Raw genomic sequence first — 25,203 nt, forward strand, 5'->3', positions numbered from 1 at the left:
CTACCTTCAGGGATCTGTGGACATGCACTCCAAGGTCCCTTTGTTCCTCTACACCTCTCAGTATCCTCCCATTTATTGTGTACTCCCATGCCGTGTTTGCCCTCCACAAATGCATTTACCTCACACTTCTCTGGATTGAATTCCATTTGTCACTATTTTGCCCTCCTGACCAGTCCATTGATATCTTCCTGCAGTCTACAGCTTTCTTCCTCACTATCAACCACACGGCCAATTTTTGTATCATCTGCAAACTTCTTGATCAAGCCCAAATCATTAATATATACCACAAAAAGAAAGGAACCTAGTACTGAGCCTTGCGGAACCCCAACAGAAACAGCCTTCCAGTCGCGAAAACACCCGTCAACCATTACCCTTTGCTTCCTGCCACTGAGCCAATTTTGGATCCAACTTGCCACTTTCCCTTGGATCTCATGGGCTTTTACTTTTTTGACCAGATTGCCATGTGGGACCTTGTCAAAAGCCTTGCTAAAATCCATGTGCACTACATCAAACTCGTTACCCTCATTGACCCTCTTTGTTACCTCCTCAAAAATTCAATCAAGTCAGTCAGACTCGACCTTTCCTTAACAAATCCATGCTGACTGTCCTTAATTAACCCATGCCTTTCTAAATGATGATTTATGCTGTCCCTCAGAATTGATTCCAATAATTTGCCCACCACCGAGGTTAGACTGACTGGCCTATAATTACTCGGTCTATCTTTTGCTCCCTTTTTAAACAACGGTACGTTAGCAGTCCTCCAATCCTCCAGCATCATGCCTGTAGCCAGGGAGGATTGCAAAAATGATGGTCAGAGCCCCAGCTATTTCCTCCTATTTGTCACAAATGTTGTAAATTATTCATTTTTTCCCTCAGTGCTATTCTTGGCACCAATATGATGTGTTTGTAAAAAGCACATGATGGGATGTCAGGCAGGACAGGCCTCATGAGAGATGTTATGCGCCTACCCATCAGTACCCACAGATCAGTGGGTACAATATCTACAGACTTTGGCAGGCTATTCGTGCTGACAAAGGCTCTGCACTTGTGACAGCAGACCCAATGGCACCACTAGGAGATGTGAACGTTTGATTAACCTCAATGAATTATCCAATTAATTATCGCTTAATTGATTATCTTCAGAAGTAACTCATTCAGCAAGGAAACCATTGCAGTGTTGTAACATCTGCTGCAAGGAAACTTGCAGCTATCACGCAGCAAAGGACTGGCGTGTCCGATAAGAGTAACAAACAGCTACGGCCTGAAACTTGGCTGCGCACCCTTGCTACGATGTTTACCTGTTGGGATGGTGCTGTGAAGTGCTACAAGGGGCTACCCTCTTCGCAATCACCTCATGCAGCACCACCTCCAAGGTCGGGTGCTCTGTCACTTGTATGCAGCCTCATGCCTGCATCTTGGGTTTCTTCCTCTCCCTTCATTTTTGCCAGTCTCTTCTTAGTCCCCTGACATTGCAGTCTTGGCAAAGGTTGCTGATGGGTTTGAGATGCCTTTTGAAGCTTTCCAAAGGCTTTCAGAATTTTTGTCCCCAAATCGTGACACTCCCTTTAAATTGTCTCCATCTTTTAAATTTCACTTACAAGAAACTTTCTGCTCCCATCACTTTCGCTCGATACATCTATCGGAATTATACTTATAACTATCATAATGAGCTGAACTTGGAAAACTGGGCACGAACAGTCCATTTCCTTTTCAGTCTGTCTAATATCTGTAAATAACGCCAATATCGAAAAATCTAATCATGAATTCTTTGAAGTTATCTGCTTACAGGCTTTCCTGGAAGTCCAGGGTCCCCAGTGAGTCCATTTTCACCAGGAGGTCCCTGAAAAATGAGAAGAGAGCAGACGATGAGAGTGTAGCCAATAAGATGCATTTCATGAATTCCCTCAGGCTAAAGAGGTGTGATGGTTTCTAACAATCTGTAAAACAAATGGTATTGATTAGTTGATTGGCCTTTTCCCATTCCATGGTTTCTTTTGCTCGTATAAATTTCTGTCAGAAAATCATGGGACCGGGCAATCAAATAGTATACAGACTCAACTGTTTCACCTCCCATGATACCACATGAAGTAAGTAGTTAAGATTGGATTAGGACTGTGTCAGCTTGAAGATAATAGCTGCAGTTGACACAATAACACCGAATCCAATCTCTGAACACGGCAGTGCTGCAGGCTCACAATGGGGATGAAGCAAACATCGAGCACATGGTAGACCTGAAGACCCCGCATCCAATAATACAGTATCATCAGGCATCCACCAACACATTATCATGTACATGCACAGCGGCACTCTTAACTTCAAAAGGCAGAATAACGTTGACAGTGCCAGTAAGAATCATGTTTAACATATCTTGGAGATAATTTTAACTCTGGACAATGGTGTAAAGCAGGCAATATCAAATTAGCTGCCCGTTATACACACCTTCCGATTTTCCTTCCATTGACTTCAATGGAAAGAAATATCAAGTGTGGTGTATTACCTGTGGCTAATTCGATATCGCCCATTTTACACCATCGCCCAAAGTTAAAATTACTCCCCTTGATTACACCAGAACTCAAGTGTGAAATGGACAAAAACATGTTAAAATACCCACCTTTATTAGAACACCATCCTTCCAAACCAACCATTTTACATATGCCAACCAAACACATGTAACCACCAATGCTCCATATATGTGAAGGAAAGGAATAGCATAAACCCTATCATATAAATCACTCCTTTATTATACACTTACCATCATAGAAAAAATACTTATAAGTATCACTGGTGAAAACTATAACTACAGGCACAGAAAATCAAGCAGATGTACTTTATTGCACAGTAATTACAATAGAAATGTTACATAATTATTCTGTTCTATAACAGAAATATATGTATATACATATGTGGGATTTCAACGTTATAGTTGTTTAAAAGAATAATCATCTTTGTAAAGATAAGAGAAGATATGAACTATGGAAAGTTTATAGAATCATAGAATCATAGAAGTTTACAACATGGAAACAGGCCCTTCGGCCCAACATGTCCATGTCGCCCAGTTTATACCACTAAGCTAGTCCCAATTGCCTGCACTTGGCCCATATCCCTCTATACCCATCTTACCCATGTAACTGTCCAAATGCTTTTTAAAAGACAAAATTGTACCCACCTCTACTACTGCCTCTGGCAACTCGTTCCAGACACTCACCACCCTTTGAGTGAAAAAATTGCCCCTCTGGACCCTTTTGTATCTCTCCCCTCTCACCTTAAATCTATGCCCCCTCGTTATAGACTCCCCTACCTTTGGGAAAAGATTTTGACTATCTACCGTATCTATGCCCCTCATTATTTTATAGACTTCTATAAGATCACCCCTAAACCTCCTACTCTCCAGGGAAAAAAGTCTCAGTCTATCCAACCTCTCCCTATAAGTCAAACCATCAAGTCCCGGTAGCATCCTAGTAAATCTTTTCTGCACTCTTTCTAGTTTAATAATATCCTTTCTATAATAGGGTGACCAGAACTGTACACAGTATTCCAAGTGTGGCCTTACTAATGTCTTGTACAACTTCAACAAGACATCCCAACTCCTGTATTCAATGTTCTGACCAATGAAACCAAGCATGCTGAATGCCTTCTTCACCACCCTATCCACCTGTGACTCCACTTTCAAGGAGCTATGAACCTGTACTCCTAGATCTCTTTGTTCTATAACTCTCCCCAACGCCCTACCATTAACAGAGTAGGTCCTGGCCCGATTCGATCTACCAAAATGCATCACCTCACATTTATCTAAATTAAACTCCATCTGCCATTCATCGGCCCACTGGCCCAATTTATCAAGATCCTGTTGCAATCCTAGATAATTTGGCTTTAAACCTATTACAATCGGGGATTCTCCCGCTCTGTCTAAGTTACTATGGCTGAATGGGAGAAGGCCCAAGGAAATTCACTACCCATGTGAAGAAAGGGATGAGGGGAACAAAATTTATGAGTACAACCTGAAGGAGAGTGTTTTAGTCATTATGTGTATACTGTGTTTATTTCGAACATCTTTGAATTCTGAGCTTGTGAACGCGGAATGGTTTCTTTTTCTTCCCTAATCTTCTGCTCCTCCCATTCGCTCATCATCACTACATTTCTCTACAGACCTTTCCGCTCTTGCTTCCAAGTTCCATAGATACCATCCCAATATGCTTTTCTTCATCCCTGCACCTTCACTGCATTGAAATCAAGCCTCATATTTCACTAAGTAATTCTTTACCAAAATCTCAAAACTGGACCTCCTTACCTCCCTCAGTCTTCACTTCCTCCAACAACCTGCAGCTTCTAAACCTGAACTTGGTCTCATCTGGCTATTACTGTTTAATTTGCCTACTTTTTCAGCTTTGTTGGTAATCTACACTATGTGGCCTTAGTTTCTCAACAAAAAATAATTTAAATTAATCACAGGTACAAGTAATGTTACTCCACTACAATAGCTCTAATTTCTGGATTTCTACAGATGATGATTTTTTTCTTCTTTACATAAAGAATGATTCCACAATTCCACACTCCCAGACAGGAAGCTACACTCAAAAGAAGCATGGACGGTGATAGCAGCTACAATAGTGAAGCTCCAATTCTCCAAACCCACCCCAGCTGATTGTGGTCCCCTGCTGGTAGTTTGGGATCATGGATTCACTCCTTAAATTTTATGCGAATCATTTCAAGGCTTACAATTAGTCCCACGAAAAGGCCTCATTTACTTACTGGAAGTCCAATTTTCACTGGTCCCTGTTGAAAGACAAAGAGAGAAGCCCTTGTTAAACATAACTCAATTATACTACATAAATTATTTTTTTAACCAATGGTGGATGTCTTACACCTAAATATCGATTGGATTGTCAAAAATATTTGAACTGTAGCCAGCCATATTGAGTGCTGAATGTATTGCCATGTTTATTGGCTTCTTCTGATGTAGTCAGGTAGCTACGTTCGGACAAGAACATCACAGCATAAGTTGTTGCTAGGGTGAGAATGTTCAACCAAAATAATGGGAAGCAAAAATGTGAAACAGAAAGTTTCAAGAAGAATTTACTGTACACAACTGCATCACCACATATCAAGAAGAAGCCATTTGAGAGACACTGGAATCAAACAGTGGATTTATCAACACACAATTTCTGGCTCCTTTATGTAAGTAAAACATTTAGATTTGCAACTGTATGCAAAATGGCTACTATATTCAATAACTGTTACACATATTTGGGAAATGAACTGTGGCATAATGGAGTCTATCTAACTCATCCTTCCATTGATACCTACCGAACTGCATCCCAGTGCATCAATTGACATGTTGCATATTTATCCAAGTCAGCTAATCAAAGAACCAAAGTCAGTGATATAACTAAACAAACTACACCTGGCCTCTGCTATTAGAACCTGAGCTTTCATAGTTATAGTATCATAGTAACAGAGTGGGTACAGCACAGGAGGAGGCCATTCGGCCCATCGTGCCTGTGCCAGCTCTTTGAAAGAGCTATCCAATTAATTTCATTCCTGTGCTCTTTCCCCATAGCCCTGTAATGTTTTCCCTTCAAGTATTTATCCAATTCCCTTTTGAAAGTTACTATTGACTCTGCTTCCACTGCCCTTTCAGGCAGTGCATTCCAGATCATTACAATTCGCTGTGTAAAAAAGTGTTTCCTCATGTCATCTCTGGTCCTTTTGCTGATCACCTTAAATCTGTGTCCTCTGGTTACCAACCCTTCTGCCACTGGAAACAGATTCTCCTTATTTACACTATCAAGACTCTTCATGATTTTGAGCACCTCTATCAAATCTTCCCTTAACCTTCTCTTTTCTAAGGAGAACAATCCCAGTTTCTCCAGTCTCCCCACATAACTGAAGTCCATCATCCCTGTACCGTTCTAATAAATCTCTTCTGCACCCTCTCTAAGGCCTTGACATCTTTCCTATAGTGTGGTGCTCAGAATTGAACACAATACTCCAGCTGAGGCCTAACCAGTGTTTTATAAAGATGTAGCAGAACTTCCTTGCTTTTGTACTCTATGCCTGTATTAATAAAACCCAAGATCCCAAATGCTTTTTTAACAGCCTTCTGAATTTGTTCTGCCACCTTCAAAGATTTATGTACCTACACCCTCAGGTCTCTCTGTTCCTGCACTCCCTTTAAAATTGTGCCAGTTAGTTTATGTGGCCTCTCCTCATTCTTCCTACCAAAATGTATCACTTTACACTTCTGTGCACTAAATTTCATCTGCCATGTGTCTGCCTATTTCACCAGTCTGCCTACGTCCTCCTGAAGTCTGTTACTATTCTCCACATTGTTTACTACATTTCCGAGTTTTGTGTCATCTGCAAACTTTGAAATTGTACCCTCTATAACCAAGTCCAGGTCATTAATATATATCAAAAAGAGCTGTGGCCCTAATACCGAACCCTGGAGAACTCCAGGAGATTAACAAAGTTGATCCAGGTAGATTGTTCATTATGATAAAGGGGTCAAATGCCAAGCATTGAGAAATTTGGAGGTTAAGGATAGAAGGAAAGTTAGACTGGTAACAGAATCATGGATTAAGTTACCAGGGAAAGCCATTGAAGTAAACAGTATAAATGGGTTTAATAGGCAAACAGTTTGCCTCAATCTTCTCTCCCTTAAGTCCAAGGGGCACAGAAGTGAGCATATCTGGTGCACTACTGGTTTAGTCATCCATTTCTGATCTGGTTGGACCACAAATGCTAGTGGCCTCACTCTCCTCTGGCACAACTATTCACCACTCCAGGATCATTCTGGTGCATAAAGATAATCCTGTGTCTCCTTTTCTCCACTACCAAATGTCTCCCTAAACCCCTCTAACAGTCCCTCCACTCTAACCTCCAAAAAGAAATGCAAGGTACTCATGGACTTCTTTATCATTTACACTGAAGCAATCTGTCCAGTTGCCTCTGCTGTTTTCACCCTTTGCCCACCAAGCTAAACCTCCCTCAGGCTATGCCCTCTCATAAATCTGCATCTTTCTCTGGGTTCTCTCCTATTTCCCCTTGTGCCCTCTCTGAACTTATCTTGTCCATGAGAACCACCTACTACTCAGATCCCCGCTAAACTGCCGACTACTCAACTTCCCTTCCTGTCCCCATGCTTGCTGACACTGTAAATGGTTTCCTTTCCTCAGGTACTGTTGACCTCCCTTTCAAAACTACGCCATTAACCCCCTCCTCAAAAAACCTACCCTTGACACCTCTGTCCTTGCAAACTACTGTCCTGTCTACAACCTCCCTTTGCTCTCCAAAGCTGTTGAACATGTTGCCACCTTCCAAACCTGTCTTTCTTGTGACCCCATATTTGAACCTCTCCAATCAGAGTTCTGCCCCTGCCACAACAACAAACCGGCCCTAACCGAAGTCTCAAATGACATCCTCTGAGACTGTAACAGTGGTGAATTATCACTCCTCATCCTCCTCAACATCTCTGCAGCCTATAACACAGTCGACCACACCAGCCTCCTCCAATGCCTTTCCTCCACTGACCAGCTCACTGCGACTGCCCTTGCTTGGATCTATTCTTACCTTTCCAATCATAGCCAGAGAATCACCAGCAATGGCTTCTCTTCCTGCCCCCACAACGTTACCTCCAGAGTCCCCCAAGAATCAATCCTTGGCTCCTTTCTCTTCCTCGTGGGGTCAGCTTCTACATATATGCAGAGGACACTCTGCTCTATCTCTCCACCACCTCTCTCCCTCTTGACCCCGCCACTGTCTCTGTGTTGTCAGACTGCTTATTTCATATCCAGTCATGGATGAGCCGCAATTTCCTCCAGTTAAACATTGGGAAGACTGAAGACACTGTCTTTGGCCCACACCGCAAACTCCATACCCTTGCCATTGATTCCATCCCTCTCTTCAGCCACTTTCTCAAACTGAACCAGTCTGTTAACAGTCTCAGTGTTCTATTAGACCTAGAGTTGGGCTTCCAACCTCATATATTCTCCATCAGCAAAACCACCTCTGTAACATCCATCCTCGGCTCCTGCCTCAGCCATCTGCTGCTGAAACCCTCATCCATGCCTTTCAATCCTCTCTTTGCTGGCCTCCTATCATCGAACCTCTGTAAACTTCAGCTCCTTTAAGACCCTCCTTAAAACCCACCACTTTAACCAAGATTTTGGTCACCCCTCCTAATGTCTTCTTGTTTGGCTCAGAGTGGGATGTTAACGGCGCAATTTAAATGCAATTTGTTGTGAAAAAAAATTGAGGGATATGGCATGGAGGCAGGTAAATGGGGCAGGCTTAGTGGACCTAATGACCTGTTCCTGTTCTTAAAAATATCTGTGTTCTTATCATACAACAGAAGGTACTGGATGAAAATAGTTCAGCTCATAGACTTGTTTAACTCCAATAGATCACAAACAAACTCTGGGCAGCAATAGCTTTAAAAGTAGTTTGGCAGAATCCAAAATTAGAACCATAGAACCATAGAAAAGATACAGCACAGAAGGGGACCATTTAGCCCAAGGTGTCCGCACCGGCTCAAAGAACAACCAGGTGCCCATTCTAATCCCACCTTCCAGCACCTGGTCCGTAGCCCTGCAGCTTACAGCACTTTAGGTGCAGGTCCAGGTACTTTTTAAAAGAGTTGAGGGTCCCTGCCTCTACCACCAATTCAGGCAGCAAATTCCATACACCCACCACCCTCTGGGTAAAAAAGGCTTTTCCTCATGTCCCCTCTAATCCTTCCGCCAATCAGCTTAAATCTATGTCCTCTAGTTCTTGAACTCTCCGCTAGTGGAAACAGGTACTTCCTGTCTACTCTATCTAGGCCCCTCATAATTTTGTACACCTCAATCAAGTCTCCCCTCAGCCTCCTCCGCTCCAAGGAAAACAACCCCAGCCTATCCAATACCTCCTCGTAGCTGCAATTTTCAAGCCCTGGCAACATTCTTGTAAATCTTCTCTGCACTCTCTCCAGAGCAATTACGTTCTTCCTGTAATGTGGTGACCAGAACTGCGCACAATACTCCAGCTGTGGTCTTACCAGCGTTTTTGTGGTATGGTACATGGTATTTGTTTCTGCTTCAGTATTGAAAGAATATACTGCTACGTATCAAACCTGTACCAAATGTGTATTTTGTGTAGTCACCCTCTTATTAATCAAGCATAGATGACTGTTAGCATATTTTGACCTAAGGTACCACATGTGTCTTTGATTTGCAACCTTTACTGTTTTATACGATCGCCTTTTGTATTAATCAGTAGCTAACTTACACAAATGTGTTTTATAAGTTTTACAAAGCCATTGAATGCATGTATGAGAAACAAAGCATTTTGACTCGAATATAATTAACAGAATTGTGAAATTGCTAATGTAGCAGTAGCTGTAGCCGCACTAACAAGATGTAATTCTAGCCACAAGATGAGCCAGCTGTCCTAACTGCCAAAGGTCAACCTCAAACATGACAATAGGGCCTTAGAATTGTTAGCTTGAGAACAGACATAGAATGTGAGATAACAGGACCAAAGTTGCTGATTCCAGCCTTGGGAAAAGCATAACGAGACAGGATGGAGAGGCAGCCCCCCCACCGACCGGAGTTGTAAGCTGAGGATTGGCCAACTAAGGGGTATGGCATCTTGAGGGCCACTCAATCATTCTCTGCCCACGAAAGGTAGAGATAAGTAGGCAGACTCTTCTCCCTTTGTTAGGAAGTTACATGACATCTTACTGGTCACCTCGCCCTTTGGAAAGGCCTCGATAGGGTGATGATGTGTCAATACCAGCCCTGTGCCCGCCCTCAAAAGTGGCATAAAAGATAGACCCATTGCGAGAGTTAGGTTGTAGAGAACCAGGACAGGAGCAAGGACAGACCCTGGAAAGGAACCAGGCAGCAGCGGCCAAACAAGGAGAGGATCTGGATTTGAACAGATGAAACCCCAGGTGGGGTAGGGCCAATGGACAGAAGAGACCCCAGGCGGGGTGGAACCTTCCTTCAAGACCCTTACAAAGTGGGCATGAGCTCTACCCAGCACGGAACGGGTGATATAGTTCTCGTTCTGTACTGTTAACTATTGCTTAAGCACGTATAAGTGCTGACCATTGTGTAAAGCTTAATAAAATACCACTGTACCATATTGGAGTCACGTTGATCATTGGGAAAGGGCAAATACCCTACAGTATTAATTACTCAGGTTCATCACTGATCATTAGCCTTCAGTAAAATCATCATTGATTCAGTCCATCACTTATAGGCCCCCAGCAGTATACAGGCAAAACAACCTCAAAAGCTTTCAATGTGAAATAGTATTACAAAGGTTAATACTTACTGATGGACCTTCTGGACCAGGCATTCCTGGAGGACCCTTCAGAAAAAGAGATTATTGGAAAAATATTACATTAGAACATTGCAGATCACATTTATGTAATACCTCATTCATTTATGCAATAAAGGAATTCCTGTCTCCTTGGCTGACACAGGATAAGAGAACCACTCTTAAGTTACTGCTGATGTTATTCTTGAAAAAGCAACCTAACATGATTCACTATTTTCTCTCCTTTCTTTCCTAGAAGCCTTTCACTGTGACAATACTGTCTGTGTTTGACATACTATATTGTAGATAAAAATCAGCTCCACTCTTAGCCTCTCATCACAAGACTGCTCCGTAACTCAGGTTGCTGCTCCAATTTTCCTCCAAACTCTCATGAAATCAGAAGTTCCACTACGGTGTGCAATGGCATTCGAAATCAGAGTAGCAACTACAGGAGGTAGGAGTCCCAGCGCGGTGCTATGGAGGGAATCTAAGAACACTGCATAGGAGGGAGAGGGGGAAAGTATCGCTGGTGAGGGAGGAGGAGAAAGTAAAGTCTGAGGGTAGCATTGGTAGGGAGGGAAGAGAATGGGAAGCCCAGGAGCAGCATGTTGGAGGGGAGGGGGAGGAAAGGAAGCACAAGTGTGGTGCTGATGGAGTGTACGGAAGTGAGGAAAGCCTGAGAATGGTATTTGTAAGGGAAGAAAGAGAGGGGGTAGACTGAGAGTAGCACTGGTGAAGGAGAGCAAGAGGAGGAAGTCTGAAAGCAGCACTCGTGGATGGAAGGGGAAAGAGGAAACCCGAGTGCAGTGTTGAGAAGCTGTGTGCCAGTGTGGGTAGGAAAGTGGGAGCATAAATTGCAGGAAAGAGTGCTAGAATGAACTGTAGAGTATCTTCATGAACTGGGAACTTTGGAGGAGGAAAGAGCCTTTGTTGACCAGAGGAGAAGATGTGTTGGAGGTACCCTTGTAAACTGAAGAGGTGTTAAAGGAGGAGAGAGTCCTTATGATCTGGGGCTGTTGGAAGGGGAGAGTGTTTAAGAATAACTATTGATTCTAATGTAAAAAATTAACATTTTCCAGGGAGAACATGGCCCTTATCGTCCCCAGGACTTGGAAGAACTAAGTACAATTTTAAATTTGCTGCCTACAGCCCTGAGTATATCCAACAACGTTGGGGTTAAAACCTTCATGTGCTATTCAGCAATTCGTTTTTATAAAAAAGAAATTTAACTCAAACTTTTTTCAGCGAGTAAAAGATTAACTGCTGAAGATAAAAGTTTTAAGATATATAAAGAAAAATAATCAATTCCCAAATGACAAAGAGAGTAGTTTTCAATGCTGAATGGTTTTCAACTGAACAACTGTTCTTTCATTTTCAGATTTAAAAAAGCACAATTCCCACATTCATAATAGAATCTAAATTACTTGAAAATGCACTAAATAAAGTGCAATAAAAATTAAAATTTTATGGAGGGGGCAAATTTCCCCAATTTTGATTTCAACACTTGTATTCCTCTTCAGACTTTCAGATATTTCTCTTTTGATCCCTCTAATACAAGTGAAGAAATATTGGGTTTAACTACAGCTTAAGTTGTAAGCCCATGTCCCACTGCATCTTCAGTATAATTAACTCTTTTCACACATCATAGGTTATATTCATAGAATCATAGAATGGTTACAGCACAGAAGGAGGCCATTCGGCCCATCGAGCCCGTGCCGGCTCTTTGAAAGAGCGATCCAGTTAGTCCCATTCCCCTGCTCTTTCCCTGTAAACCTGCAATTTTTATTCCTTCAAGTATTTGTCCAATTCCTTTTTGAAAGCCATGATTGAATCTACTTCCACCACCCTTTCAGGCAGTGCATTCCAGATCATAACTACTCGCAGCTTAAAAAAAGTTTTTCCTCATGTTGCCTTTGTTTCTTTTGCTAATCACCTTAAATATGTGTCCTCTGGTTCTCAACCCTTCCACCAATGGGAACAGTTTCTCTTTATTTATTTTATCTAAACCCTTCAAGAATGTGAACACTTCTATCAAATCTCCTCTTAACTTTCTCTGCTCTAGGGAGAACAACCCCAGCTTCTCCAGTCTATCCATGTAACTGAAGTCTCTCATCCCTGGAACCATTCTAGTAAATTTTTTCTGCACCCTCTCTAAGACCTTCACATCCTTCCTAAAGTGCGGTGCCCAGAATTGGACACAATACTCCAGTTGTGGCCGAACCAGTGTTTTTAAAGGTTCGACCTAACTTCCTTGCTTTTGTGCTCTATGCCTCTATTTATAAAGCCCAGGATCCCGTGTGCTTTTTTAACTGCTTTCTCAACCTATCCTTCCATCTTCAAAGATTTGTGCACATATACCGCCAGGTTGCTCTCTGCATTCCCTTTAGAATTATACCATTTAATTTATATTGCTTCTCCTCATTCTTCCTGCCAAAATGTATCACTTCGCACATATTTAGGCCAGTTTTGGAGTTGTCAACTTTTCTGGGCCTGGGTCAGCTTCTTGAACCTGTTGGCCAGCTCTTGTTAGCTTTCAAGTTTGGCATTTATGGTTTTAAAATCTAAATCATACGTCATACTAATAAAAACTGAGGGGGGGGATTTTTGATTATCACATAAATCAAGCAGGCATTGGGTGGGAAATGCAGGCGTTTCTCCACAGAGCCAAGCCGGAAGAATGTCATAAAAGAAGGGAAGAAGGGGGGGGGGGGGGGATGGAAATCTCAGGAGGAGACTACAGAGGGAAGATTTTTGTCGGGTCAGGAGAAGCATTCATTGGAAAAGGTGTCATTTCCCTTATCATGGAGCACCTGCAGCAGTCCCTTTAATGACCGTTGGTTTGGCCGCTCAACGCTGTTCCACCCAGAGGCGGGTGAAAATTGCTTTGGGGTCCTAAATGTGTCTTAGGACCACGATTTAGATATTTTAATGAGGCTCCTGACTGTTTTAAACGTGAGTGTAGGCCGTCTAAATTGAGGCCCGTTCGAAAATCGCATCCGGCGGGCCTCAGGCTTGAAATCGGTGCAAATTTTAAAGAATATTTTCAACCTGCTATTGCCCCATTCACACTAAAAAGCGAGGTAGTAAGTAGATGAAAATTGCCCCCTACCTGCTAAATGTGTTCAGAAAACATTCTTATTTTGCTGTAAATTATCTATGTAAATTGCTGCTATGATGTTGGTAGTGCTGAAAACATTTGAGGACACATAAATCACAAGATAGGCATTTACTTTTGGCAAGAATAACGAGAATTACCCTCGATGTTGCCCCAAAAATACTTCAAAATTATCAGTTCCACTGGTCATTAAAAGACTGATGCAATAACAAAACTGTGATGCAATGTTGGATGGTTCCTAAATGCTGGAAACTTGGAAATGTCATGCCAAGGAAGGGCAGGAATGTCTAACGCAGGACACAAGGTTAGATAGATATTGTGGAATGTTAGCAAGTGCACTATTAACTCTCCCTAACCCCCACTCCCCACCCACCACTCCCCCCCCACAAAAACAGCTATAGTTTTACTGGACAGTATTACATACCCTTGAAAATCCAAATACGATATCTAACAGCTGTTCTATTCCGAATGCCTGTTAGTTCAACGATGTATTTAATTAAAACCAAATGTAGTTTGCTACCACATTTCAGTATTACATGTGTTCTTAGGTTACAACAAGAAATGGCCTTATGCTGTCAATTAGCAGCTAATACACATGGGAGTGTTTTGCTGAAATCTTCACCATTCACCCTGGCAATGATTCATAATCTTCTTTTGCTGGAAGCAGAAATTGAATTTGTAGCTTGCTCTATTCAAACTATTGCAAAGGTCAGCCTGTCTAACGGGACAACCTTCATTATTACCTTGACGACAAGATTACAGTATAATGAAGGAAAGAAAGGAGATGCTGTATCGTTTTAATAATTAAAAGGTGACTCATTACATTGAAATAAATGTCTTTTGTGTGATTATTGGCTTCTCCTAAGTTCTACAAGCATGCCAGAAAAGTTTCTGATAAGTTTTTTTCTCAATTTAAAATAATTTCGCTATTTATTCATCCCCTTTTTTCTCCTCCTGGTTTTCTAAAGCCATATCACAGGTGAGGGGAAGAGCAGGCAGCTGACCTGATGTAGTTTAATGGTTGGATTCAGGCATTATTTCTACTTGCCCCATCCTAGTGAGTTTCTAATTTCAGCCATGCTGCAGTGAAGAGGTGTGATTGAAGGCCAAGCATCTCCTTATGGGAGAGGGAGTGGATAAACTCACAGGGAGAGTCACCTCTGGCTCCTGTTTCATGCTTCCTTGTAGCAAGTAAAGAACGACATTGGAAGAAGTTTGGGAGCAGGAACTAAATAGCCTGATGTAACCTATAGGTAGAATAAAAAGATCCAGTCTAAGGTAGCCACTTGAAGGCATGCAAGAATGGCTCTGGAATGATATCCAATTTTTCTCCAGCTCTGTGAAGAAATGTCTGGCCTTACCCTCACATCATTTCAGTTGAGTTTGTGAACTCAGTGGCATGACAGAACAAATCTGCATCCCATCAGTTCATGGTCACCTGTATTGGTGCTCTGATGAGCCAATGAATCATGGAGGTTAACAGCACAGTAGGAGGTCATCTGTGTGGCTTTTTTCTAGATCCAAAACTAATCCCACTGCCTTGCTCTTCCACATACATTTATATCTTCCTCTGCTTCCAATGTCTATCCAATGTTCCAATTAAGGATACAATGGTCTCTGATTCGACCACTGCCTATGACAACGCTCCAACAATGCATTGCATAAAGAAATTCCTACTAATCTCTCTTAGTGACAACGTTAAATTGATGATCCATTGTCACTGACTTCCCAACCAAAAGAAATAGCATTTTCCTTTTCATCCAATTAAAACCTTCATAATTATAAAAATGCTTATTAAGTCCCTTCTTAGCCATCTCTGCTCCAGTGGAAATAGTCCCTTCTTAGCCATCTCTGCTCCAGTATCTCAAGTCTCTCCACATAACTATAGTTTTCCATTCCTGTTAACAACCTGAAGAATCTGCAGTGTATGCTTTCTATGACTTTAATGTAATTTTGGGATGCCCAAAACCATATCAGCATTTTAAGCATTCCTATGTGGACTTTGACAATTGGAACTTAGGCGTTTAAGAATCAATGGCTGAGTAAGAGATGTACTACCAGGTATGGTACTCAGACAAGTAGGTCAGATAGGTTCTAGACTTAATCGCTAGTGCTATTGGCTGATTTCAGCTATGGTGGTGCCACATTTGGCCTGAGTGCCCCTAGGCTAAGGGAGATGAAAAAAGCCACGGACCTCCATGGTCCCCACTCCTGAACGTTATTCATTGATCCCGTGTCGGTAAGTCCATATGAATGGATGTCAGGTGAGGACAGGGTCAGGCTCAGTGACGATACCACTCCTATGCCAAATGGCCTCCTGATACTCAATGCCTGAGCTCAGACATGAAGAACAGCCAATTGAGCAAGTTAGTGAAGGACTGCTAATCCCTGTGGAATCATACCCAGACTTGAGTCAGTGCCTTCAGAAGATAAGGAAAAGGGAAGAAAACTGTGGTAATAGTGAAAACAAGTCTTGTTAAATTTACTAAGATAAATGTTCCTACACCTGGACCCCTAAGGTAAAAAATCCCCTAATGTCTTTAATACTTTAAGAATGTGAAGTGCCTTGGGATGTTCAACCACATTAAAGGTGCTTTGTGAGTGTAAATTATTGCTGTAGAATTTCTACATCCAAATAACACCACCCCAGTTTCCTGGTTTTATTGAATATTAAAACTTTACAGGAGCTTAATTTTGTTGATGTTAATTGGTAACAAACAAACAAACATTTTGAAAACTGACATGAAATCTCAATATACATGAGATAGGTAGGCCAGCTTCCCAAAATCGAGACCTGGGAATTTCTTGGGATCCTTGCAAATGAATAATTTGTGACTCTCACAGCTCGAGTTTAATAGCAGCCAGAAGATTATCAGATTCCTCATTAAAAAAAATGCAGTTCAGCAGCTGGTAAAACAGCAAATGCTGCTGTAATTGTTCATTAGCTCAGCTTCTGGGCACTTTCATCAAGATGAAAGAGCAAAATTTTCATTAGCTCCCCTGCTGAGATTATCAATGATACACCAGGCTGCTATATCGAGGCGGTGGCGTGGGATCACCCCCTGGGCCAGAATAATTAAACTTCTTTGTGTCTGTGTGCTGACTTATCTTGTGTTAGGCTATATGGGAAAGTGGACTTATTCCAAATGTTTAGCCCACTGGCTGTTGGCGAGATCTCCCGGGTGATGTGCAGCAGGAAGCAATCAGTGGGTCACTTGATGCGCTGCTGCATGGAGATCCACCTCAGCAAAAGAGAAAGAGATTCCCAAGATGGCTAAACTTGCCCTGAACCTATAGGAGCACACCTGGCTATCATCAAGCAAGGGATGGCATCAATAAAATCTTGGAATAAATTGTGCTTACTGTTTCCTGACTAAAAATGAAAGTGTGGTAATAGGCATCACAGTGAATACCTGATGAGAGCAGAAGGAACAGATGTTATGCAGATGTTATGGCTTCATTGTGGAATTCCCAGACAGGATTAGTTACTGCAACTTCCAGGAGCAGCTTACAATAACAGCTCCTCTGCTACATTATATCAATGTGCCTTTCCTTCAAATTTTTAATCCAATTAATTTTATCCTTATGTTAATTTTGAGGAAAATGATTGCTAGTGCTGATCAATAATACCAGCACCATTAGCTGTACCAGCACAATCTCTTCTATTTTAGGACCTGCCGACGATGTCCCATATTTACCCAATTCTCTGTCTTTCTTTTTCGAAGGTGCTGGATCATATTGAGTGTGCAGCTCTACTACTGAGATAGCGAAGGACTGCTAGCACTTGTGGAACAGTACAGGCCATTCTTTGCGTGTGACCCTAGAGAGCAAGTGTCAAAAGGCTATTCCACGAGGGAAGAAGTGCCAAAGTTTAACCTGATCTTGTCCTCACTGGGACTGTCCATCAGAGGTAATGGGATAGTGACTGGGAGCAGGACTCCTTGGTTGATTTCCTTTCATCTTTCCCTTAGTTGCTTCCCTAGCTGAACTCAACACAGAATGACAACATTTTATAAGCATGCTGTGAAATAGCAACACCTTATATCAAATGTAGAGCTACAGTTCAGACATCTGGGAATCAAACTCAACAATTAACCATCCCTTCAAGCGGTCCTGTGGAAATCTCAGATCTTTTCCTAATCCTTACCATTATTATCTTTAATGTTTATTATGGCTAGCTACATATTTGAACTGTATGAAAAATATGTTATGATTCAGATTTCCACTTCTCCTCAATTCTAGAATCATAGAATGGTCACGGCATAGAGGAGGCCACTCAGCCCATCGAGTCTGTACTCGACTCCTGCGCAGAATTATTCTTCTGTATCTTTTCTTAGGGCCTCTGTTGTTATTCTCTGAAGCAAACTGCACACTGTTCCACACAGCTCTGCCAATCTGTTGATAATGGCATGTCTCTGAATGAAGGCAGATAGCATTAAGCCAGGCAGGATTACTAGGACAATATCCCTCTATAAGGGCCCCTGTTAGTTCCCACTCAGTCCCTTATATCCTTCTACGAAGACCTCTCATCACTGCCTAGTAACTGAAAGTCACTGTGAACCTGTTGTTAACAGGCCTAACGGGCAATTATTGGCCCCTTGTCCTGCAGTGGGGTTTTACTGGGAATAGTGACTCAATAGGAACATAGGAACATAGGACTCAGGATGAACCTTTTCTGTTCCACTCAGTCCCTATACGAGCCCCACTCCTATCTTATAGCCCTCTATAAGGGCACCTCTCATCCTCCACTCAGCACCTCATATCTCTCTCTTGAGAGCAGGAGTTGGACAAAAAATGGCAAATAACAAGAGCTTCGGCTAGTCCATCTTATTAGCACCTGACTTTCTTAGTGCTCATGCTTGTGGAATGGAAAATGAAACTTAAGGAAGAAGGGACTGTGCTGCCAAGCAGTCAAATTATGAATTCCATCCCTATATAAAACCTTTGAAGGTGAATGTCTCTGTTGATTCCACAAATAAGCACTTTTTGGAATCTGTATTCCAAGTGCGTATTATACACATTCCCTTTGAACTTTAAAAAGCAGCAAGAATAAACGTATCTTTCACAAATGCAGATCTTCATCATTTTTATCACTTACCACTCGACCTTCAGGACCCATTGGTCCTATTGGGCCTGGTCGCCCCTAGTGAAAATAAAGACAGCAACGATTAATGATTAAGAATTAACACTAAACTCTCTGAAACCATAAATAGCATATCTTAATAAAATTCAGTGGATTTAACAAGGATAAAAGATCCATGGTATAACATGAAGCTGGTTCTTTGGTAAGAGTGAGCTGAACAATTAGAATTTGAAAATTCAAATGAATTCGTTAATATTCTAATTTTGGTCCAAGTGGTATCATTTGTATTTGGATACACCTGCCTCTATTGGAAGTGACTAGTATACAACGTCAGCTGCACTTTGTTTTCTTATTGAGAAATCAAGGTAAATGTCAAAGGCCCATAGCGCAGGACAACAAAAAGGTTAGGTTTCAAAGCCTGAGATTTGTAGGAGGACATAGAGACAGAGAGACGTAAGCTTGAAGTCTTTAGAAAGAATGGATTAAAGTAGTGCAACGAGTTTTAATTTCAATGCAGTGAAAGTGTGAGGAGGAAGAACAGCTTGTAGGATGGGGTCTTTGCAGCTTAGAAGGAAGAAGACAGGAAAATTTGGATCAGTATTAATCATAAAAGAATTGAGAAAACAAAGACAAAAACATTTGAGAAGGAGAGAGGGATGTTGGGACTAGAGATGAGGGTGGCATTGATTATTAGGTGAAAAGTTTTTTATTGCATGTGAAAGGAGCCTGAAGAGTCCCCAGAGATGGGAAAACTATTCAAGTCTAGAATGGACATAAACTTTATCGAGCATTAAATGTTATTGAGGGCAAAGACGTGTTATTGCGAAAAAAAGAAACCAAGCATCTTGGGAGCTATCTTTGCACTGGAAGAGATGTGAGTTCCATTTGAGGTCAGAGGAGATAGTGAGATCAAGAATACCAATAGATGAAGAAGGATTCAAGGTGGAGCTATCAAAGGAAAAAAGATGGTAGCTGCTGTTCAGATTTCTAAGAGATATGAAGAAACTGTGGGGTGAAATTGGGCATGAGCAGAGACACAAAACAAGCTGTGTCACATTGGTCACCTATTATACCTTATATTCATTTTCATTGGCTTCAATCCAACTGAATATTGTATAATGGACGACAAATACAATTCTGCCTGCTGTGTGTCCGCGCCTTTATCCAATTTCATCCCTGTGTCCTTGAAAAAAATAAGATTTTCATTGCCCCATTCAGAGACATGAAGGAGACTAAGATGTAGTAACTCAATCACTGCAATGTAAAGGACTTGAAACCTGAAGGAAGTTGGAGAATGTGAGTGCAATCAGCTACAAAATAATGGATGGATTTGGATGATGAGTGGAGGATATCATTAATATGAGAAAAAAAAACAAGAGAATAGTCACCAAAGTGTTCTACAGCAGAGTTCTAGATTGAGCATAATGTAGAGAATAAGGTCACCGGTGAAATGGCTATGCAAAAAACAAATTGCCATATTATAATTGACCAAAACTTTCAAGGTAATATATTATTTGACAGTTAATAACAGCTTTCAGAACTTTTAAAGTACTAACTATTGGAGTGGTAAATAGAAGGGTAAAAGGAATCACCTTTCTTAAAGATACGGCGAATATGAGCAAATTTTCAAAAAGGACAGGTGGACTAAAAGTAAGAGAGATTTAAGAAATGATATAGGGCGGGGTTGAGTTTGAAGACATAATGGGGGTAATTTTGACTTTGTGCAATAGTGTAAAATGGGTGATAGCAAATCATCATGCTGTTTTACATCTATCCTGATTTTTATTTCCACTGACTTCAATTGTTCTAATTATAATTCAAATACTCTAATTATAATTGTCATTGTGAGAATGAAGAGAGGAATGCTATTGGGACTAGAGGTCTCATTGTAGTTCAGAGAGCTGGCAGATGCGGCAGGGATAAAAATTGATGATGGTTTCAATGGTTGAACAGAATGGGCCAATGGAGAGAGATTCTTTATCAAAGTAGAGTTAGAGGGGAGAAGTGATTGAAAAATTTCACCTTTCATAGGAACATAGGAACAGGAGTAGGCCATTCAGCCCCTCGTGCCTGCTCCGCCATTTGATAAGATCATGGCTGATCTGTGATCTAACTCCATATACCTGCCTTTGGCCCATATCCTTTAATACCTTTGGTTGCCAAAAAGCTATCTATCTCACATTTAAATTTAACAATTGAGCTAGTAGGAATTGCCGTTTGCGGAAGAGAGTTCCAAACTTCTACCACCCTTTGTGTGTAGAAATGTTTTCTAATCTCACTCCTGAAAGGTCTGGCTCTAATTTTTAGACTGTGCCCCCTACTCCTAGAATCCCCAACCAGCGGAAATAGTTTCTCTCTATCCACCTTATCCATTCCCCTTAATATCTTATAAACTTCGATCAGATCACCCCTTAACCTTCGAAACTCCAGAGAATACAACCCCAATTTGTGTAATCTCTCCTCGTAACTTAATCCTTGAAGTCCTTTCCCATTAAGAAATCTAACAACTGTACTATTGGGACCATATACTTCCCCAAATTCAAAAGAAGGGAGTGTGGTAAGAAGAAGCCAAGGTGGCTGACTAGTCATGTACAAAGACAAATAAGGCAAACAAAAAAATGTTTATAAATTAAAAGTACATAATACACCAGTTTCTGGCTGGGGTGGAGATCACCTTGTACAAGAGGTAGGTGCCTTGTAACATTATTCATGGCCAGAGTGATCTCCTGGACTAGTTTTGATTGCCTAAGGGGCGGTCGGAAAACAATTTTCCAGTTTATTTTCCCCCTAATTGGCTAGTTTTTTTGCTTCTCCCAGGAAATTGTATGGTTTCCGGTTGGGGTGGGGAGCGTATATATTGTGATGCAAAAAGCATCACAATAGTGTGGGACAAGCTGGATAGACCAGTCGGTCTTTTCCTGACTGTCATTTTCATTTGTTCATATGTTATAAGAAAGGAGAATTCACAATGGTTAGGAGAGACTGCTTTGGAAACGCTCCAAAAGTTGGATGGGCAGGAAGACATCGCTTTTTTTCAATAATATTACATTAGCAGGTAAAATAGATTTATAAGAATTCTGAGCTGACATAAGATGAGTTTGAGATACTTCAGGATGATCTGAGAGACAACATAAGACAAGCAAGATTGAATCAACACATAGTAGCAGACATGACAGAAGGGGAAGGCTAAAATGTGAAACCTTCAGTGCCAATCAGAATAAAATCAGATAAAGGTTAGAGCAGACAATTTAGGTGGGAAATCGGAAGGAGCAAGGGTGAAAGAGATGTAAAACTTGGGCTTCTACAAGAAACCAAAGCTGGAGTGATGGGAGGTGGAAGTGAAATGAAGTGAGATTGAAGGAAATGTCATGAATATGCAAATATATAGATTAAAGTGAGAAGAAGGTGTAGGTATGGTTTTGGATGTTTTAGAGGGGATGGTGGATTTACATAAATCAACAGCACTGCGGAAAAATCACTTGCACAAAGTGTAATCTTTCACTCTGTCTTGGTGTTTCTCTGGTTATAGATTTGCACAGAATGAAATCCATCTACCCAGTGTGAAGGAAACTCAAAAACCAACTGTATAAGTACCCTCACAATGAGGAATCTGGGAATGACCTGTAGTACTTACATTAATTCCTGGAAGGCCAGGCTTTCCCCGGTGTCCTGAGAATCCTGCATCACCACGCTCCCCTTTCTGACCCTGCATTAGAACAAATTGACATGTTGATTAAAATGAACATAGGAACAGGAATAGGCCATTCAGCCCCTCAAGCCTGTTCCACCATTCAATGAGAGCATGGATGATCTGTACCCTAACTCCATCCACAGACCTTGGCTCCATATCCCTTAATACCCTTGGCTAGCAAAAATCTCTCAATCTCAGATTGAACTAGCATCTACTGCTTTTTGCAGGAGAGTGTTCAACACTTCTACCACCCTTTGCAGGAAGAAGTGTTTCCTAACTTCTCTCCTGGTTGGCCTAGTTCTGTTTTTAAGGTTATGTCCCCTTGTCCTAGACTCCCCACCAGTAGAAAAAGTTTCTCTCTATCTACCCTATCAATTCTTTTCAAAATCCTAAAAACCTCAAACAAATCACCTTAACCATCTAAATTCCAGGGAATACAAGCCTAGTTTATGTAATCTCGCCTCCTAATTTAACCCCGGGTGCCCTGGTAACATTCTGGTGTATCTGCACTGCACTCCTTCTAAAGGAAAATATATTCTTTCTAAGGTGTGGTGCCCAGAACTGTACACAGTGCTCCAGATGTGGTCTAAACAGGGTTTTTGTTCATCTGTAGCAATACTTCCTCCCCTTTATATTCTAGCCCTCTAGTTATAAAGTCTAACATTCCATTAGACTTTTTGATTATTTTTGCACATTTTAGTGATCTGTGTACATGACCCCAAAATCTCTTTGGACCTCTTTTGTTCCTATCTTTTTACCATTTAAAAAATACTCTAGATCTATTATTTTTTAGTCCAAATGGATGACCTCACACTTTCCTGCGTTGAAATCCATCTGCCACATTTTGCCCATAGTTGAGGCCCAGCATAGATCCTTGTGGGATACCGCGAGTCACTTCCTTCCAATTCGAGTACATACTCATTATCCCTACTCTCTATCTTCTACCGCCTAACCAATCTCCTAACCAGGCCAATAATTTGCCTTTAATTCCATGAGCTTTAAGTTTAACAGTCTCTTATGTTAGCTTTTTCAAAGAGCCGGCACAAGCATGATGGGCTGAATGGCCTCCTCCTGTGCTGTACCTACTATGAAACTTTGTTGAATGCCTTCTGAAAGTCCATATAAACCACATCCATAGACATTCCCCTGTTTGGTCTAGTTCTGTTTTTAAGGTTTAGTTACCTCCTCAAAAATAGGCTGTTGCTGTTAAAACTGAACTTCACCAAGAACATTCACAGGCTGTGTATCTCACTGGTAACAGATTTATTGATGTTCTTTCAAACTGTGACCTATGGGTTTTAGATGATAGTGTTTCAAACAAGAGAAAACAACAGACATTTCAAATTGAGAAAAAAAGGGAGACCAGAGGCTCGAGTGGAGACCAAGAAACATTGATTTGTTGTAAGAATGCGTTAACCAAAATGGCATCATCTATTATATATTAAAAGTCTTGCATCTGCATGCATTTCCTGTTATGCAACTCTTTCTGTAACTGTCATGTTTCATTTACAGTGAGCAAGGCCATTGGAGATCCATTAGTGTAAAAAGAAAACCTTGTAGTCATTGTTTTATGTCTTGCTGTTCAAAATGTCTGCGTCATTCTATGAATACTTGACAGAAACAACAAGGAATTACTGTAAAACTGGGCGCTCCACTAATCACTATCCATTTTTTATTTATTTGCTATTATTTCCTTCCTTGTGTTACAAAGAGCTAAATATGTGCAGGGCAATAATCGGATTGGAAATCAGAAGTTCTGAACAGTGCAAAACGGTTAAATGAATAATGATTTTGCCAAGTAATTTGATTCATATAACTGTTCTACTCTTTTACCAATTTAATGGTTGTATCAAGTTTTCCAAGAAGCTAACAAAGGAATGCAAACTATATTGCAATTACAGTTCTGCAAAAATGGTCACACAGTTGTTATGGATAACTGAAAGTGTATTTATGTTATTTGCTTTCATTGCAATATACGTTTCAGCACAACAAATGTTCAAAAATAAAAGGACCTTTAAAAACAAATTAATCACATCAAGCAATATCCCACAGTATTTGACAGCTAATCATTTTTTTTAGAACAGGTCATTAATTAATGTTTGCCTTTTAGCTAGAAGCTGAACTGTGTCCTTATCTTACAGAACACTAACAGAGCTTAAATATTAGCACTTGTTGAGGTGGTTTTTAGACCTAAACAAAAGCGCTTGTCAGATTGATTGCCAAAGGTTTTTAAGCCCTAGCACCTGATGAGGTGAAAAGGACTCTGAAATGTCAGTGAATTGTTACTAAGCAATTTTCAAAAATGCTTGTAAAAACAGCTTAGCACATTGATTGGCTTTAGTGAGGCAGCACAAGAGTTAAATGATTAAATCCAGTCTTTTGTAATTCATTTAAATGTTTTATTCATAGAATCATAGAATGGTTACAGCACAAAAGGAGGCCATTCGGCTCTTCGAGACCATGCCGGCTCTTTAGTCCCATTCCCCCGTTCTTTCCCCGTGGCCCTGCAAACTTTTTCCCTTCAAGTACTTATTCAATTCCTTTTTGAAAGCCATGCTTGAATCTGTTTCCACCACCCTTTCAGGCAGCGCATTCCAGATCATAACTACTTGCTGCGTAAAAAAGCTTTTCCTCATGTCGCCTTTGGTTCTTTTGCCAATCACCTTCAACCTGTGTTCTCTGGTTCTCAACCCTTCCGCCAATGGGAACAGTTACAATTTATGTACTTTATCTAAACCCTTCATGATTTTGAACACTTCTATCAAATCCCCCATTAACCTTCTCTGCTCTAAGGAGAACAACCCCAGCTTCTACAGTTTATCCACGTAACTGAAATCCCTCATCCCTGCAACCATTCTAGTTAATCTTTTCTGCACCCTTTCTAAGGCCTTCACATCCTTCCTAAAGTGCAGTGCCCACAATTGGGCACAATACTCCAGTTGTGGCCGAACCAGTTCAACATAACTTCCTTGATTTTGTACTCTATGCTTCTATTTATAAAGGCCAGGACCC

General features: G+C 41.1%; 1 protein-coding gene across 1 annotated transcript in view; it reads right to left on the reverse strand.

Moving 5' to 3' along the window:
* The window catches only part of LOC137306049 (collagen alpha-1(IX) chain-like), a 140,114-nt gene that overhangs the window by 74,446 nt on the left and 40,465 nt on the right, over positions 1–25,203 (reverse strand). Inside the window, exons 10-14 of the mRNA XM_067975092.1 lie at positions 22,135–22,206; positions 18,516–18,560; positions 10,318–10,353; positions 4,750–4,773; positions 1,787–1,840 (exon numbers count right to left, since the gene is read on the reverse strand). Of these exons, the coding sequence (XP_067831193.1) occupies positions 1,787–1,840; positions 4,750–4,773; positions 10,318–10,353; positions 18,516–18,560; positions 22,135–22,206 (231 nt within the window). The remainder of the gene's footprint in view (positions 1–1,786; positions 1,841–4,749; positions 4,774–10,317; positions 10,354–18,515; positions 18,561–22,134; positions 22,207–25,203) is intronic.

This window comes from Heptranchias perlo, chromosome 3 (assembly GCF_035084215.1).
Source record: "Heptranchias perlo isolate sHepPer1 chromosome 3, sHepPer1.hap1, whole genome shotgun sequence".
Classification (NCBI taxonomy): Eukaryota; Metazoa; Chordata; class Chondrichthyes; order Hexanchiformes; family Hexanchidae; genus Heptranchias; species Heptranchias perlo.